Source organism: Nuphar pumila, chromosome 16 (genome assembly GCF_984573655.1).
Source record: "Nuphar pumila chromosome 16, dmNupPumi1.hap1.1, whole genome shotgun sequence".
In the NCBI taxonomy this organism is placed as follows: Eukaryota; Viridiplantae; Streptophyta; class Magnoliopsida; order Nymphaeales; family Nymphaeaceae; genus Nuphar; species Nuphar pumila.
This window is the reverse complement of record NC_143264.1, coordinates 1,366,281-1,383,023: the sequence shown is the minus strand read 5'-3', so window position 1 is coordinate 1,383,023 and position 16,743 is coordinate 1,366,281. Positions and strand designations below refer to the sequence as shown.

Sequence of the window (16,743 nt, the reverse complement as noted above, 5' to 3'; positions counted from 1 at the left end):
GTTCTTCCCTCAACCAGTCCAGCCGATCCACTCAGAAAGCGTTTGGACGTGCGAGAGAAGTGATCTCGAGCTTCTAAAGAGCCCTCTGAGGTCCCCTCAAGTGACCCTTAGACCCTCAGAAAGGTCCTCAAAGAGCCCTTAGAAAAGCAAAAGTTCAAGAAAACATACATTACCTCAAGAAGGGACAAGAAGACTCGAAGCACTGAAGCCTTTCTTTTCTTTTTAGATTAGGGTTTTATTTTATTTTATTAATTGGGTCTGTAATAAAACCATTTATTTATTTTGTTTAAGCCCTCTGCGTAGGGCCGTACTCTCGTAGTTAATTATTTAATTAATTCTTTTTATTTTGGCAATAAAGAGTAGTTAGATTGTGTGTTTGAATACGAAGTATTTTCCGTTCCCTGAGATCGACCCGGACTCCACCACTTGTGCGAGCCGGTTTTTATATTTTTGGTGTCTGGCTTTCACCGGATTTTCATTAAAAATATTGTTTTAAAAAGGGTTTTCATAAAATTCACACCAAATTTTGGCGCCGTTGCCGGGGAATGGCGAAATACTAGTATTCACTTTATTGCCTTGTGTTTGTTCTCGTATTTATAGGTTGTTAGTTTAATTCAGTTCTTTAATTAGGATTGTTTAGTTGCTTTTAGCATTTAGGCTTAGAACCACGTGTGTGCATACCGTAGAGACAAACTTACTTTTCTGCACAACTCACCCATTAGGATCCCCGTAGAAGTGACTGTGTACGATTGGTACCGTGCACATAGATTTCATTTTCATAAATTCTCTACTGAGTGCAACTGCGTGGTGCTTGTTATTTCTTGTTTTCAGTAATTGTTTTTGTTACTCGTTTTGTGGTTTGTGTGGTTTGGCCGCTAGCGCGTTAGTTAGGTAGAAACCCCAATTTAGGACGGTTGTTACACCGGTCTACCCTTTGGTGCATGCACGGACGACGTTCGCTTGAACCTGAGCTTGCCGAATTTGTTGAGGATCCCGAATCTTTCTTTATGTGAGCCCATCAATCCAGCCCCATGGCTGAAGATCAGTAGTTGATCCGTCCTCTTAGAGAGTACTTCATGCCCAACACATACACTCCTGCCCTCTGCATCACAAGACCTGATGTGGGAGCGAACCATTTTGAAATCAAGGCCAGTGTCATCCAGATGTTACCCTCCTTTTATGGCCTTTGCAACGAAGACCCATACCGTCATCTCGACGAATTTCTCGAGATCTGCTCTACGGTGCGAATCAACAATTTTGGAGATGACGCGTTAAGGTTGACGTTATTCCCCTTCTCCCTTAAGGATAAAGCCAAGCATTGGCTGAAGGCCCTCGATACAGTTCAAATTACCACTTGGGAACATATGCAAAGGGAGTTTTTAAAGAAATACTTCCCAATTGGTAAGACGAACCAGTATCGAAAAGCCATCACTAGCTTTTCACAGATCGAGGGATAAATGTTTCATGAAACGTGGGAGAGGATGAAAGATCTTCTTCGCAAGTGTCCCCACCACCAGGTGCCCCGCTGGCAACTGGTGCAATATTTTTATGATGGTCTCACTGAGAAGAACCGTCAAATGGTTGACACTGCCTGTGGGGGCACTTTTATGCTCAAAAGTGAAGATGAAGCATGGGCCCTTTTTGAGACCTTAAGCGAGAACTCCATGCACCATGCTTCTGCTTCACGATCTGAGAGGGCCACACCTGTGCAAGATGGCGCGAAGAAGGCTGGTATATTCGAGATAGGGACGCACCTTGAGTTGCAAAACAAGGTCGACCAACTGTCTCAGAAATTAGATCAGTTGTTGTCGGGTCCTTCTCCAGTCCTACAGGTGTGTGCGTTGTGTGCTAGCCCTGCACACCATGTTGTTGATTGCCCCGTTGCGCCACAGTACCCTGAGTTTGTCCAGGAGCAAGCTCAGATGGCGCAGAGTTTCGCTAGGCCCGCATCCAATCCATATTCCAGTACATATAACCCGGGCTGGCGGAACCATCCTAATTTTTCATGGAGAAATCCACAAGCCCAACCTCTCAACCCTTCCCAAAGCCAACCCAGGCAAGGCGGTTATGCGCCTGAATTTCAGAGAACTAGCTACCCTTCAGCTCAGCCTACTTATAATCAACCCCAGTCTCAGGAGCCTTCATCCAGCCAGTCCTTTGAGGACAAGATGCTGCAAGCCTTCTCAGATATCAAGGCAAACCTGAGCTCCCATACACATTCTATTGCGAAGCTTGAGACGCAGATGGGACAACTCGCCGAGGCGCTTAGCAGGCGGAGTGAGGGGGCTTTACCTAGCCAACCGGTGGTGAACCCTAGGGGTAAGGAGCCGATGCATGGCTTGCACATGACAGATGCCCATCAAGAGCAAGCTCAAGCGGTAATAACCCTTAGGAATGAGAAGCAATACCAGGCGAGGGAGGCTGCAGAAGAAAGAGAGAGAACGAGTGAGAAGCAGCCTGTCCCTACCATCCCACCTCAGGAAAGCGAAAGGGCTCTACCAACTGAGCCTTCAAAGTCCTATACTCCCAAAGCCCCCTTTCCTGAGGCGCTAGAGAGACTGAAGTCATTAGGCAAACATGGAGTGAACATGCAGGAGATGCTTGAGATATTCAAGCACGTCCAGATAAACCTCTCCTTGCTTGATGCCATTCAACAAGTCCCTGCATACGTAAAGTTTCTAAAGGAGCTTTGTACGCAGAAAAGAAAGTTGAAGTCACAAGTGCCAAAGAAGATATACTTGACTGAGCAGGTGAGTGCGGTGCTGCAACACCAAACCCCACCAAAGCTTAAGGACCCAGGGACTCCAATTATTTCGTGTGTCATAGGAGACATCACTGTCGAGTGTGCATTGCTCGACCTTGGGGCAAGTGTCAATATCTTGCCGGGTTTCTTTTATGACAAATTTGGATTAAAGAAGATGAAGCCAACACCTATGACCCTGCAACTTGCAGATAGATCAATCAAGGTCCCACGAGGGATTTTGGAAGATGTTTTAGTCAAGGTAGAGGACTTCTACTTCCCTGTCGACTTCATCATTTTAGATATGGAGGGAGTTAATGATATGCGACAGACCCCCATTATTCTTGGACGCCCCTTTCTGGCCATTGCCAATGCGTGCATTAATTGCCGCACAGGTGCGATGGATGTCTCATTTGGCAACCGGAAGATGAGGCTGAACATTTTTCATGCGGCGATGGGACCTGCCGGCGATGAGGCTTCTTTCGAGGTCGACTTCATTCAGGACCTGGTAGAAGCAGAGCATACCTGGTTATTGAGTGAACCACCTCAGGAGGAGGTTGATGAATCACTCGAAGAAGATTTTCATGGGTCAATAGAGAGTCAGACAGGTGAGCTGAGTTGGACCTGGCACTTCGAGCTGACTGACACACAGGAGTGTCAGCTTTTACAAGTCTTGCACGAGCATAAAGAGGCGATTGGATGGTCGGTGGCAGATCTGAAGGAGATAGACCCCTCCTTTTGCATGCATCGGATTATCATGGATGAGGGGGCTAAACCCTCAAGAGAGGCGCAAAGAAGACTAAATCCCCATATGAAGGAGGTGGTAAAGAAGGAGGTAGTCAAATGGTTGGATGCTGGGATCATTTATCCCATCTCCGACAGCTAGTGGGTGAGCCCTACCCAGGTTGTCCCCAAGAAGTCTGGGCTCACTGTAGAGATGAATGAAAAAGGAGAGAGTGTCCACATGAGAACTACCACGGGATGGCGAGTATGCATAGATTATAGAAAGTTGAACAATGCAACTAGGAAGGATCACTTCCCTCTGCCGTTCATCGACCAGATCTTGGAGAAACTCGCGGGTCAGCAGTATTTTTGTTTCCTGGATGGTTATTCAGGATACAATCAGGTGGTCGTTCATCCCGAGGACCAGGAGAAAATGACGTTCACCTGTCCATATGGCACTTTTGCTTATAAGAGAATGTCGTTTGGGCTCTGCAATGCCCCGGCAACATTTCAGCGGTGCATGATGGCGATCTTCTCACATATGATGGATGATGTCCTTGAGATCTTCATGGACGATTTCTCGGTCTATGTCTCTTCATTTGACGATTGTCTCCAAAAGTTATCGCGTGTGCTTCAGCGTTGTAGGGAGACAAATCTGGTTCTTAGTTGGGAAAAGAGTCATTTCATAGTGAGACAAGGGATTGTTCTTGGACATATTGTGTCTGAGAAAGGGATCGAGGTTGATAAGGCCAAGGTGGAGACCATTGAAAAATTAGCCCCACCAACCTCTGTGCGGCAGGTGCGATCATTTCTAGGGCACGCAGGTTTTTATAGAAGGTTCATTAAGGACTTTAGCCAGATTTCTCGACCGTTGTGCAACCTGCTAACAAAAGATCAGCCGTTTGTGTTTGATGATGCCTGTCTGAAGGCATTCTTGGCCCTGAAGGAGGCTCTGACTACTGCTCCTATTCTTCGATCTCCTGAGTGGTCCGTGCCATTTGAGATTATGTGTGACGCGTCAGATTACGCGGTTGGAGCGATTCTCGGTCAGAAGATTGAGCGACGGTCTCATGTAATTTATTATGCTAGTAGGACCCTTTCTGATGCACAAATGCACTATACCACCACAGAGAAGGAATTACTAGTCGTAGTTTTTGCTCTCGAGAAGTTCCGCTCATATTTGTTAGGCTTCAAGGTCATCATTTACTCAGATCATGCAGCATTGCGATATTTAATGAGTAAAAAGGATGCCAAACCGCGTCTCATTCGATGGATCCTTCTGTTACAAGAATTTGATCTCGAGATTCGAGATAAGAGGGGATGTGAGAATCTTGTAGCAGATCATTTATCCAGACTGACAATGGAGACATCTACTGATCAGGGGCAGATTGATGATTCATTTCCGGATGAGCAGCTCTTTCATGTCAAGCATCTGCCTTGGTTTGCACATATCATCAACTTTCTGGTGACTGGAGAGTACCCTGCGCACTGGAACCGCAATGAGAGAGATCGATTTTTCTCGCAGGTAAAGCACTATTTTTGGGAGGAACCAGAATTGTTTCGATTATGCCCAGATCAGATGATTCGGAGGTGTGTTTCTGAGGAGGAGTATGACTCCATTCTATCATTTTGTCATTCCTTGGCTTGTGGAGGCCATTTTTCTAGTCGAAAGACCGCCGCGAAGGTCCTCCAGTCAGGATTTTGGTGGCCGACACTGCATAGAGATGCCCATGATTTTTGTAGGAGGTGCTTGCACTGTCAGCAGACAGGACGCATCGCCAAGCGTGATATGATGCCCCTCCTTCCTATTTTGATTGTTGAGATTTTTGATGTGTGGGGCATTGATTTTATGGGTCCTTTCCCGCCTTCGTTCGGATTTATTTATATTCTAGTGGCGGTTGATTATGTCTCAAAATGGGTCGAGGCCGTGGCCACCCGAACCAATGATCATAAAGAGGTGCTTCGATTTATCAAGCACAACATTTTTAGTCGGTTCGGAGTCCCTAGAGCGATCATTAGTGATGGTGGTACGCACTTTCGTAATGTACAAGTAGCTTCCTTACTTAGGAAATACTCGGTACATCATCGGATTGCCACACCGTACCACCCACAGACTAGTGGCCAAGTCGAGGTCTCCAATAGGGAGATCAAGCGGATTCTTGAAAAAACAGTCCGGCCAGACCGCAAGGACTAGTCTCAGCGCCTTGATGATGCCTTTTGGGCCTATAGGACTGCTTTCAAGACTCCGATTGGCATGTCCCCATACCGATTGGTTTTTGGGAAACCATGCCACCTTCCTGTTGAATTGGAGCATAGGGCATATTGGGCTATCAAGAAGTTCAATTTTGATATGGCCCAAGCTGGCGCTGAGAGGAAGTTGCAGTTGAGTGAGCTTGAGGAGTTGCGCAATGAAGCCTATGAGAGTGCCAAAATATACAAGGCTCGAACCAAGCATTTCCATGATCAACATATTGTGAGGAAGCAGTTCGAGCCTGGTCAAAAGGTGTGGCTTTATCATTCACGTCTCCATCTTTTTCCAGGGAAGCTGAAGTCCAGATGGGATGGACCATTCATAGTCCATAGAGTTTTTCCACATGGAGCGATAGATCTTTTGGACCCTCAAACGGGTAGCATTTTCAAAGTTAATGGGCAGCGACTGAAGCCCTACATTTCTGATATGGTGGTGCAGCAAGACATTGAGGCTATTAACCTCGTGGATGCATGAGGGGGAGCACAGGTTTGTATATTGTACTTTTAGTAGGATCTAGTAAATATCATAGATGGTTTTTCGTTATTTTGCTTTGCTTTCTTGTATCTCATGAGTGTTTTGTTAGATCAGGTATGCATTCTTGTGTAATCGTAGGACATGCATTCATATGTCATCTCAGGTGACTTCTGCTCTTTTCTCCCAATTATTTTGTTCTCAAGTACAGCCTCTTAGTTTCATACAAGCATGGGGGAGTGTCACTGAGGACAGTGTCATTCAAGCATGGGGGAGGGTGTAGTTTGCACACCTAAACTTTTCATGTCTTTATACTTGCATTTTTTATGTCAACTCATTAAAATTAGGCTTTTAGGGAACGAGTTTGAACTTATATGACTGCTTTGCAACATCTAATATTTTTAGAGAATTTTTAAGCCCCACGAAAAACTTTTTCTAACACGAATCTAGAAAACCATGGTTGTTTATGTGGATTTCAAAGAAATGATTATGGATGCATGTTAGAGTTTATTTTGAATCACAAGTATGAATATGCACAGTTTTATTTTTGAAAACTAAGCAAATGAACAACGTTGCAAAAGAGCTCAAAAAGTGAAACGAGCATACGTTTAGTTGTTTGACATCTTCGTACTCCCTAGTAGCTGGGCTTAGACACAAGTTGAAGTGTTTGAGTCCATGTTGAAAAGGATAACAAAGGAAGTCAATTCTTTGTCTACGTTGATATCTGTGGCTTATTTTGTTCGAGCAAGTAGAGCCTGAGGGGTGTTTACACCTGGTGCCCTAAAGCCATCTGGTTTCGGAGTCATCGGCCCGAAAGCTCGTTACATGGACTTTATAGAGAGCCTAATAGATATTGACATTGCACATGACAGAGAAGTAGACTATACGTAAACTATAGAAAATTGAAGGTCTAGTGACTCGAGCAATTAAGTCTGAGGGATACTTTGTATCTGGTGCCCTAAGGTCGTCTGGCCTGGGAGTCACTGACCCAAAGCTCGCTACACGGGTCACAAAAACTGGAAATTGGGTATAGTGCTCAGAAAAAAATTTGATTGAAAAATGTGGAAAATTGAAAATCAAGAAAGAGAAAAGAGCGTAAAAGAGAAAAGTTCATTGCTTAAAAGCAAATATTGAGAAAACCTGTGCAGAACACATCTGAGTGAGGATAAGTAAATAATGATATGTATGTATTTGAATTTCTAAGGACGAAACATAAATGATTATGCTATTTAGAAAAGTGAAAGAAAATATTTTATTCTGTGGTGGCAAGTAGATGACTCTAATCATGTTTTGATGATGCAATGGCATGAAATATTTGTGGAAACGAACTCCTTAACTGCCTAATGCTTTGTGTTTTAAAATTCTTATGCATACTTGACACAGATGTTTGTGGGTAGCATCTCTGCAAACCCTCACGAGACCTTACTCGTCCACTGGGGTAAATCAGGGGTTGAAAGGGCTTGTTGCATATGCTAAATGGAACCGTGATTCCTACGAAAGTGAGTTAGGTATTTATTGTGTGTCTAGTTTAGTATTTTTGTTTTTGCTTCAGTTTGCCCGAGGACTAGCAAACGATAACCATGGGGGTATTTGATCATGCATAATACTTGCATTTTATTAATCATTATTTATGCATGATCCGTGTTAAAATCGATCTAAAAACCCATTTTTATTGTTAGTTTTGAGAAATTGCATTGAATTGAATTTTATCATAAATTCGTATTTTTCAAAGCTTTCCCTGCATATATTTTCTTTAGTGTTTCTATTATAGTTAGAATGTTTTAATCATAGTTTAGTTTGCTTAGGTTTTTTAATTTTTAGGAAGTTTGTTTGTTTGTTTTTAGACAATAAAAGTTGTTTTACTAAAATGGGTCTTTTGAAAAATATGGAAAATTGTGGACTTGTTTTGAAATTTTTCTTTTACCCTAATTTAGTATTATAAGTAATCTTCTACAGCCAAAAAAAAAAGACGTCTCTCTCTTTGGGATTGACGCCTCTCTCTCTCTCTCTCTACCTTCAGCCGGTTTTTCTTTTTCTTCTTCTTCTTCTTCTTCTTCTTTCTAGCCAGCGGGTTCCTCTTCTTCCTTCAGCAAAAGGGAGGCAACGTGAAAATATGATATAGGGAGAGACCGTTCTTCCCTCAACCAGTCCAGCCGATCCACTCGGAAAGCGTTTGGACGTGCGAGAGAAGTGATCTCGAGCTTCTAAAGAGCCCTCTGAGGTCCCCTCAAGTGACCCTTAGACCCTCAGAAAGGTCCTCAAAGAGCCCTTAGAAAAGCAAAAGTTCAAGAAAACATACATTACCTCAAGAAGGGACAAGAAGACTCGAAGCACTGAAGCCTTTCTTTTCTTTTTAGATTAGGGTTTTATTTTATTTTATTAATTGGGTCTATAATAAAACCATTTATTTATTTTGTTTAAGCCCTCTGCGTAGGGCCGTACTCTCGTAGTTAATTATTTAATTAATTCTTTTTATTTTGGCAATAAAGAGTAGTTAGATTGTGTGTTTGAATACGAAGTATTTTCCGTTCCCTGAGATCGACCCGGACTCCACCACTTGTGCGAGCCGGTTTTTATATTTTTGGTGTCTGGCTTTCACCGAATTTTCATTAAAAATATTGTTTTAAAAAGGGTTTTCATAAAATTCACACCATCTGGTCATAAACAAAAGCACCGCCTAATATACAACTCTGTGCGTGATGGTTCACTCCCACAAACTGCGCAAATGGCCACTGTTCAGTATTAATCTTTACTATAGTATCAAACACAAGCACATCATTGAAGCATTCATAATCTACTCTAGGCTTTGAATCTACCCAAAACATATTCACAGCATATCCATCTTCATCCACTTGCATTGCACTAAAGAAACCATGTTCATTGCTTGATTTATTCTGTAAGTAACGAACCAAACAACATATTTCTCCGTTCTTCATGTTATCTGTCCTCTTCCTTCTCAAGTGGTTTCTTAGATCCAAAGGTGTGAATGGCACATTTTCGCGACCACCATCTATGCGGGTAAACAAATTGTATGTCTTCCTTGGTGCAATGCCGGTGCTATCGGCTATTTTAGCCATTGCAGCATGCGCTACAGTTACTTTACGATATGACCTTAGCATAAGAGTCATAAATGATGCAGATAAATCATGATTATGATCACTGATTAAAGTACGCACGATAAATTTCCCATTCGGATGTCTTCTCAAAACCAATCTCGCCTGACATCCACATCTTGATTCTGGCATGCTCCTTGTTGGATTTCCCATTGATTTCTTCCAACCTTGCTTGGAACAGACATATGTCTTTCTAACCAAGACACCCTGTGCATTTTTTGACCAAGAAAACCTTCTCACACTGAAGCCAACTTTTAAGGCATAATCATTGTAAAATTTATATGCATCTTCCTCGTTATTAAACTGCATTCTTTCTACATAAACATAGTCAAGTGTAATTCCATGTACATTCTCAGTTCCTACGGTTTTATTAAGTGTACTGACATCAAAATCTACCTCATTACTGAATTGCATTTCTTCTCCTGGAACATTCAAGTCAAGTGTACTTCCGTGTACATTCCCGATGCCTACACTTTTATTATGTGCACTGTCATGGTAGTCTACCTCATCATTGAATTGCATTTCTTCCACTAGAACATTCATGTCAAGAGTGGGTCTAATGCCTGCACCCTTCTTTTCATGTGCATCGTTAGTGCAAATGTTCAATTCTTCAGTTGCGTCATAAGTATAGATATTCAATTCTCCAGATCTTTCGATTGATTGAGCTACATCGTCTTTATTACAACCTGACGATAAGCTCAACAATGTTTTAAGCAATATATCAATTTGTGTTTGCAGCAAAATAGCAAACAAATCGATATTAACTAACAAAAATGTATCTCACTAAAACGGGAGTCTGTTACTAATACAGCGGTTTGAGATGCAATGCATATGATGAGTTAATGTAGGATACCTGATGGGGTAGAGGCCCTTCCTAGCATTTGTAAACAAGCATTCTTGTCAACAGGTCCCAGCGTCTTACAAATATCGATAAGTTTCCAACCATCGTAAGGACATGATCTACCTGCAATAACCAAACAATGCCTTAATGGCACACAAGACGACATGCCTTCTTCGTCCATAGCATGATGAGATGAAAAGCTACTCACGCTGCCTTAATGACACTGGTTGGAATGTTTGTGCATCATTGCTTTCTTCCATAATGCCTAACAACAACGACAAATAAAAGAAGACAGTGGAATGTTTTGTAAGCAATATATCAATTTGCGTTAGCAAGCGACATAGGTTTACTACGATTTAATCAGGATGCATATAACGACGGATACCACTAGGGTTAAGCAAGTCAAAGCAACGATTTAATGAATGAAAGTATCAAAGCAAGTGTGGTTTGATGTTTGCTTATACTGAGCATCGACTTGTCGCTTACCATGCCAATAAAATACACATGTCCTACATGTGTGTTGACGATAACGCGAGGCTCTAAAGCGAGTTCAATAGAAGTCGCTGAGATAGCAGCGATATGCATGTGAAAATCACCCCGCCATGCGTGTAACGATGTGTTTCTGCATCCACACGTTTTCAAAGTCTGTGTACAAATATCTTACAAATACATATTACAAAACATATAATATCTTACAAAACGATATGTATAACGATTTGTAAGATATTGAAAATCGATACGGAAGTTCAGCATAATAACTTACAACTCGACGATACAAAACCATACTATCTAAAAGGTCGATAAATATATCGCACAATAAATTACAAATCGATAAGGAAGAACTTGAGCATAATAGCAAACAAATCGATATTAACTAACAAAAATGTATCTCACAAAAACGAGAGTCTGTTACTAATACAACGGTTTGAGATACAATGCATATGATGAGTTAATGTAGGATACCTGATGGGGTAGAGGCCCTTCCTAGCATTTGTAAACAAGCATTCTTATCAACAGGTCCCAGCGTCTTACAAATATCGATAAGTTTCCAACCATCGTAAGGACATGATCTACCTGCAATAACCAAACAATGCCTTAATGGCACACAAGACGACATGCCTTCTTCATCGATAGCATGATGAGATGAAAAGCTACTCACGCTGCCTTAATGGCACTGGAAGGAATGTTTGTGCATCATTGCTTTCTACCATGATGCCTAACGACATCAAAAATGAAGAGAAGACACTGAAATGTTTTGTAACGCAAGGCAGACACGAGAAGGCGACAATGTGTTGTACAACAGGATAAAAAACAAGGCAGAAAGCTCGACTGGAGACGAAGGCAAAGTTTTGGTTGATAATGAGAGCAACTGTTACAGCAGATGGCGCACGAGTTTAATGAATAGGGAACGTCTCCACTTTAAATCGTTAACATCAAACTTTCTGGATGGGGGACTTTTTTGTCCTTTTCTGGACCCATCGTTTCACAACTTTTGAATGGAGGATATTTTTGTCATTTCCTCGAACCGTCATTTCAGGGCAAGAAAGGCAAGGGTGATTAAGTCTTTGCAACAACACCAGAGTCCGATGCAAAGTTATGTCAACATACACGGGAATACGAGCCCCATGTGCATGAATACGTGGCGCTCATTCGATCCCCCGAACACAGACGTGGGATTCAGTGAATCATCGGGGGCGAACATACACCACCCTCTCGTTTTCTTGCTAACACTCTTTCTTTGTTGAGCAGGTTCATATTGGGACGTGGAGCGGGCCTTAATTATCCTAGTCTTAAGGTGGGTGGACATAACCTTGAGATCTCAACTTATCGTGGGATGAGCTACCATACTCATCCTTGGATTCTCTTTGGATCGGATCAGCATGGCCGGTGATGCTGGATTTGGTGCCGATACTATCACCATAATAAATAGAGGCATGTGCCAAGGATGTGAGCATGTTAATAAAATCAGTGGAGTGGGAAAGCTGTGTGCTTTTGCTAAAATGCGTGTACAACTTTTTAACCAAAAAAATATGCATCACATTATGTAGTTCTTATAATGACAAGAGTTTAATTCAAAGAAAAAACTATGGTTATGCTGTCATCAAAATATATTTCTAAAATAAAAAAACATATGATTTCAAATTAAAAAATAATTTTTTCTCTTTATTTTTAAGAAGCAAACTCTTATATAGATTTAGAAGCACTAAAAAACACGCTATTCTATGCTTCCCAAGCAGGTTCTTGAACTTTTAAAGGCTTCCGGTGCAGGTATGGAAGAAGCTCTTATAATGTGGGTTGGAGAGGAAGTGGCATTCTTTAAGCTAGTTAAACACTCATTCAGAGCTGTTTAACTGGATCAAACCCCACCGGCGCACTGGTGTGTCTGTAGCTTTCAGAGGTGGGCCACTTAAGGTAAGGTAAGGTGGTCGTGGGGCCCCACCCGGGGTTTTCCTACAAGGTTCCTCATCGTAAAAAAAAACATTCATTCAGAAGATAGACTTTTTATGAACTGTGGAAATGTCCAAGGCAAGCAGACGCCATACAAATTAATTACATACTGGCATTTAGTGTATACACGGAATAACCCACCTACCACTTTCAAATTAAGAACCACGACTCTCAACTGACGAAATTCTTAAAAAAAAAACAAAGCAAGCAAACTTTAACCTGTTTAATCATGCGACGGCGAGTTTCGCAGTCAAATTTTCTCTGATATTGCTAAGCCTAAGGACGACTTCTTTCATAGTCATCCTCTCCACAGGAGACTCCAGTGAACACGACAAGCCCACCTCCATGATTTGAGTGAGAAGATCAAGCTTAATGGTTCTACCGTTTGTGCTTACGTTCTCATGACTTGTGGTGTTACTACTCCCTTTCTCATTAACGAGGTACTCATCAACCACTTCCTGCAGGGCGTGAGGGAATGCTTCATTCACCCATTTTCTCAAGCTAAAATCTCCCCCAAACATGGCATCCGTAGGCCTCCGCCTTGTAAAAGTCTCCAGCAGCATAATCCCGAAGCCGTAGACATCCACTTTGGTTGACATTAATCGGCTAGAGGTAAAAGTAATTAAATTCAGGAAATAAGGAGTTGTACCAGGCGCCATGTACCCAATCGTGCCCAAGGTAGTGGTAAGAGTAGAAGAACTACTTCCCATCAACATCTTTGCAATTCCAAAGTTCCCAACGTGTGCAACCATGTTACCGTCTAGCAGCACATTGCTAGGCTTCAGATCACAGTGAACAATCTGCTGGAAGCAATCATGGTGAAGGTACTTTATGGCGCTTGCTACATCGATCATGATATCAAGCCTTTGAGCAAGAGTCAAGTTTAGATCATCCGAATGCAACCACTTGTCCAGATTCCCATTAGGCATGTACTGAATTACTAAAGCCTTGAAATCAAAGTTGGAACAAGAAGTTATGACTTCAACGAGATTTCTGTGTCTGATTCTGCGTAAAACCTCGCACTCCATGTCGAAGTTGTGTGCTGCTCCTCCAACAACGACTGAGTTCAGGACTTTGATTGCCACAAATGTTCCATCAAGCAGCGCTCCTCTATACACGAAGCCAGAACTGCCACTTCCTACCAAGTTGGACTCATCGAAGTTGTTGGTCGCTTTTAATAGCTCTGGGTAGGAGAGAAGTTGGTATCCTACTTCAGGCGGATCTTCAACACTGGCATGCCTTTGTGCCCTCTTACTGTTTCTCACTTTTACAATGATCAGGCATGCCATGCCGGCAAGAAAAGAGCCCCCCACTATGCAAGCGATCACGATAACGATTTTGTGCCCCTTGTTTTCCTTCAGCTTAGCTGAACATGGGGGCACTTGGAATCTCGGGTCTCCGCAAAGTGCTTGGTTTCCCACGAACGCCTTGGCAGTAAAACTTGAAAAAACGCCGGCGCTTGGAACTTCTCCATTCAGTTTATTGTAAGATAGGTTCAAGAACTTGAGAAACTTGAGCGATTCTAGGGATTTGGGGATTGTACCGGACAGAGAATTGTAAGAAAGGTCAAGTGATTCGATGCTGATCAAGTTGCCAAAAGCTTCGGGAATGGGGCCCTCAAACGAGTTTGAAGACAGGTTGAGATTCTGAAGCATCTGGAGCCTCGACAAAGCAGATAAGTTCCCTGACAGCTTGTTGGACGAAAGGTCCATGGTGGCTATATTTTGTAAGCTCCCAATCTCAGAAGGCAGAGGCCCCGTTAGAGAGTTGCGCGACAGATTGACGATCAGAATAACATTCAAGCCTCCCATGGCAGAAGGAATCGAGGATGACAGCAGGTTGGAAGAAAGGTCGAGCCTCGACAGTCTGGTCAGGTTGGATATGGAATCTGATATCGAACCAGACAGCATGTTTTGGTAAAGAGTGAGTTCGCCAAGGTTCTTCAAGTGGTAAAGCTGGGAGGGGATCGATCCTTCCAGCCTATTGAGCGAAATATTCAACCTCTGCATCATCTGCAGTCTCCCAAAGCTCGGAGAAATGGCTCCGGTGAACTTGTTATCGTCCAAGGACAACTCTATCAAGTTCGTCAAATTAGCAATCTCCGGTAGGATCCGACCCTCTATTCTATTTGATCCGAAGTAAAGTTTTGCGAGGTTGGTCGAAAAGTTCCCAATAGAAGCAGGAAGGACGCCACTCACGGAATTTCCTGACAGATCAAGTTCTTCTAAAGCCCTACACCTTGTCAAAGCAGTAATGAAGGAAAGGTCGGCAGAGTCGGGAGTGTTGGTTAGCTTATTGGCCCAAAGGGAGAGCACTTGCAGGTTTAACAGGTTGCCGAATTCTGAAGGCACTGGACCGGTAAAACTGTTGTTAGCGAGCTCGATTATTGTGAGTTGGGAAGAGTTGGAAAGAGAAACCGGTATCGGTCCACCCAAACGGTTGGTACCAAGGTAGAGCTCTTGGAGGTTAGGAAGCTTGTAACCTGCATCTGGTGGGAGCTGGCCGGTCAAGCTATTGATTGGTAAGGCAATGGACTGAAGCGAAGATATGTTGAACAGCGACCAAGGGATGGTGCCCGTGAGATTGTTCTGCCCCAGACCCAATTTCTGCAAGGCGGTCAGGTTCCCCAGCTCGTGAGGTATCTGTCCCTGCAAGAAATTGGTGTCCAAGAAGAGGTACTCCAGCTTTGACAGGTTTCCCATCTCACGTGGGATGTAGCCGGTGAACTGATTGACACCAAGATACAAAACTGTGAGATTTGGCAACCCCCCCAGCCACGGCGGGATGTTTCCCGTCAGCTGGTTGTATGACAAGGACAGAAATTGAAGCTGTTGGCAAAGGCTCAAGCTTTGAGGAATCGTTCCTTGGAAATTGTTTTTGGACAGAAGAAGCTTTTGCAGGTTGCTTAAGCGACCAAAATCGATAGAGAGAAGATCTCCATGGAAAGCGTTACCTGCGAGAGCCAGAACTTGCAGGAAGGAGAGGTTGGCGATGAGCGGGGAAAGGGTGCCTTCCAACGACATGAGGGTAAGATTTAGAGCCACGACCCTTTGTCCACTGGGACTGCACGACACTCCATTCCAATCGCAGAAGGGGATGGTGGTGTTCCAATTCGACAACGAATTGTTGGGGTCTAGGGTGATGTAGGATCTGAAAGAAAGCAAGGCATACTCATCGGTGGAATTACTTGTGTACAGAGGACTAGACAGTGTGATATTACCAGCAGCTATAAGAGGAATAATGAAGCAATACAAAAAAAGGATAACCGGTGGCTTCAGAGTAGCCATTGATTTTGCTTGGTAAAGCTGAGACGAGAATGAGTTGCATAGCTGCATTACATATATTATATTCTACGGTTCGACCAAGGTCGTTGTTCAACACGCCTTATTCAAAGCAAGCGAGTAAACTTTTTTCTTATCTTTATTTTGTTGGACATAACGGTTAGTGGGGAGGGTGGTGTATGTTCCCCCATGATCCCACGTCTGTGTTCGGGGTTTTGAATGAGCACCAGGTATACAAGCACATGGGGCTCATATTCTCGTGTATGTTGACATAACTTTGCATCAGACTATGGTGTTGTTGCAAAGACTTAACTACCCTTTTTTGTTATTCTTCTCAGAGAAAATGATAAAAATGTCATTCATTCAAAAAAGAAAAAACAAACAGTTCAAAAAAAAGACAAACATGTCCTCCATCCAGAAAGTCGAGGATGATGTTGACTCTTCAAAGTCTTCTTCTTCTTTCTCTGTTCAGAAAAAGGACAAACATGTCCTCCATCCAGAAAGTTGATGATGATGTTGACTCTTCAAAGTCTTCTTCTTCTTTCTCCATAAAACACTGTAAAACTCTCTCTCTCTAGAGAAGAAATCAAGAGAGGCAAAGAGTTCTCCCTGGAGAAAGTCATGAACATCAACTCTCTCACTCTCCCTTCTCTCTCTACTTCTGTGCACATCCAACAGACGATCTTAAATTGCTCCATCAAACACCGACTGACCTGCACACTGACTGTAGCATCGTTCAACTTGAAGAGTTGATATGTATAAAAGAATACAAAGATGTTTCTCGGATTCATTGAAACCTGTTATTTCTTTTTCAATGTGCAGTTGACTCTTATCATTTTCAGTTGCTTTTTAGATTGTACTTTCAATTCTAGTGT

General features: G+C 42.8%; 1 protein-coding gene across 2 annotated transcripts; it reads right to left on the bottom strand.

Annotated features, from left to right (window-relative positions):
* Positions 1-12,624: 12,624 nt before the first annotated feature.
* LOC149812614 (LRR receptor-like serine/threonine-protein kinase EFR) lies at positions 12,625-15,912 on the bottom strand. Of its 2 annotated transcripts, XM_089991269.1 has the most exons (2): positions 15,541-15,894; positions 12,625-15,313 (listed from the first exon to the last, which is right to left on the bottom strand). In XM_089991269.1, exon 2 carries the CDS (start codon positions 15,287-15,289, stop codon positions 12,815-12,817), a length of 2,475 nt encoding a protein of 824 aa, XP_089847395.1. In that variant the 5' UTR covers positions 15,290-15,313; positions 15,541-15,894; the 3' UTR covers positions 12,625-12,814. The 2 variants fall into 2 exon arrangements, with proteins under 2 accessions (XP_089847395.1, XP_089847394.1); XM_089991268.1 differs by having other exon boundaries at positions 12,625-15,912.
* Between the last annotated feature and the right edge of the window lie 831 nt (positions 15,913-16,743).

Bases quoted from the DNA above. Each gene is read 5' to 3' on its own strand.
- LOC149812614 (XM_089991268.1), bottom strand. From the start codon at position 15,874: ATGGCTACTCTGAAGCCACCGGTTATCCTTTTTTTGTATTGCTTCATT.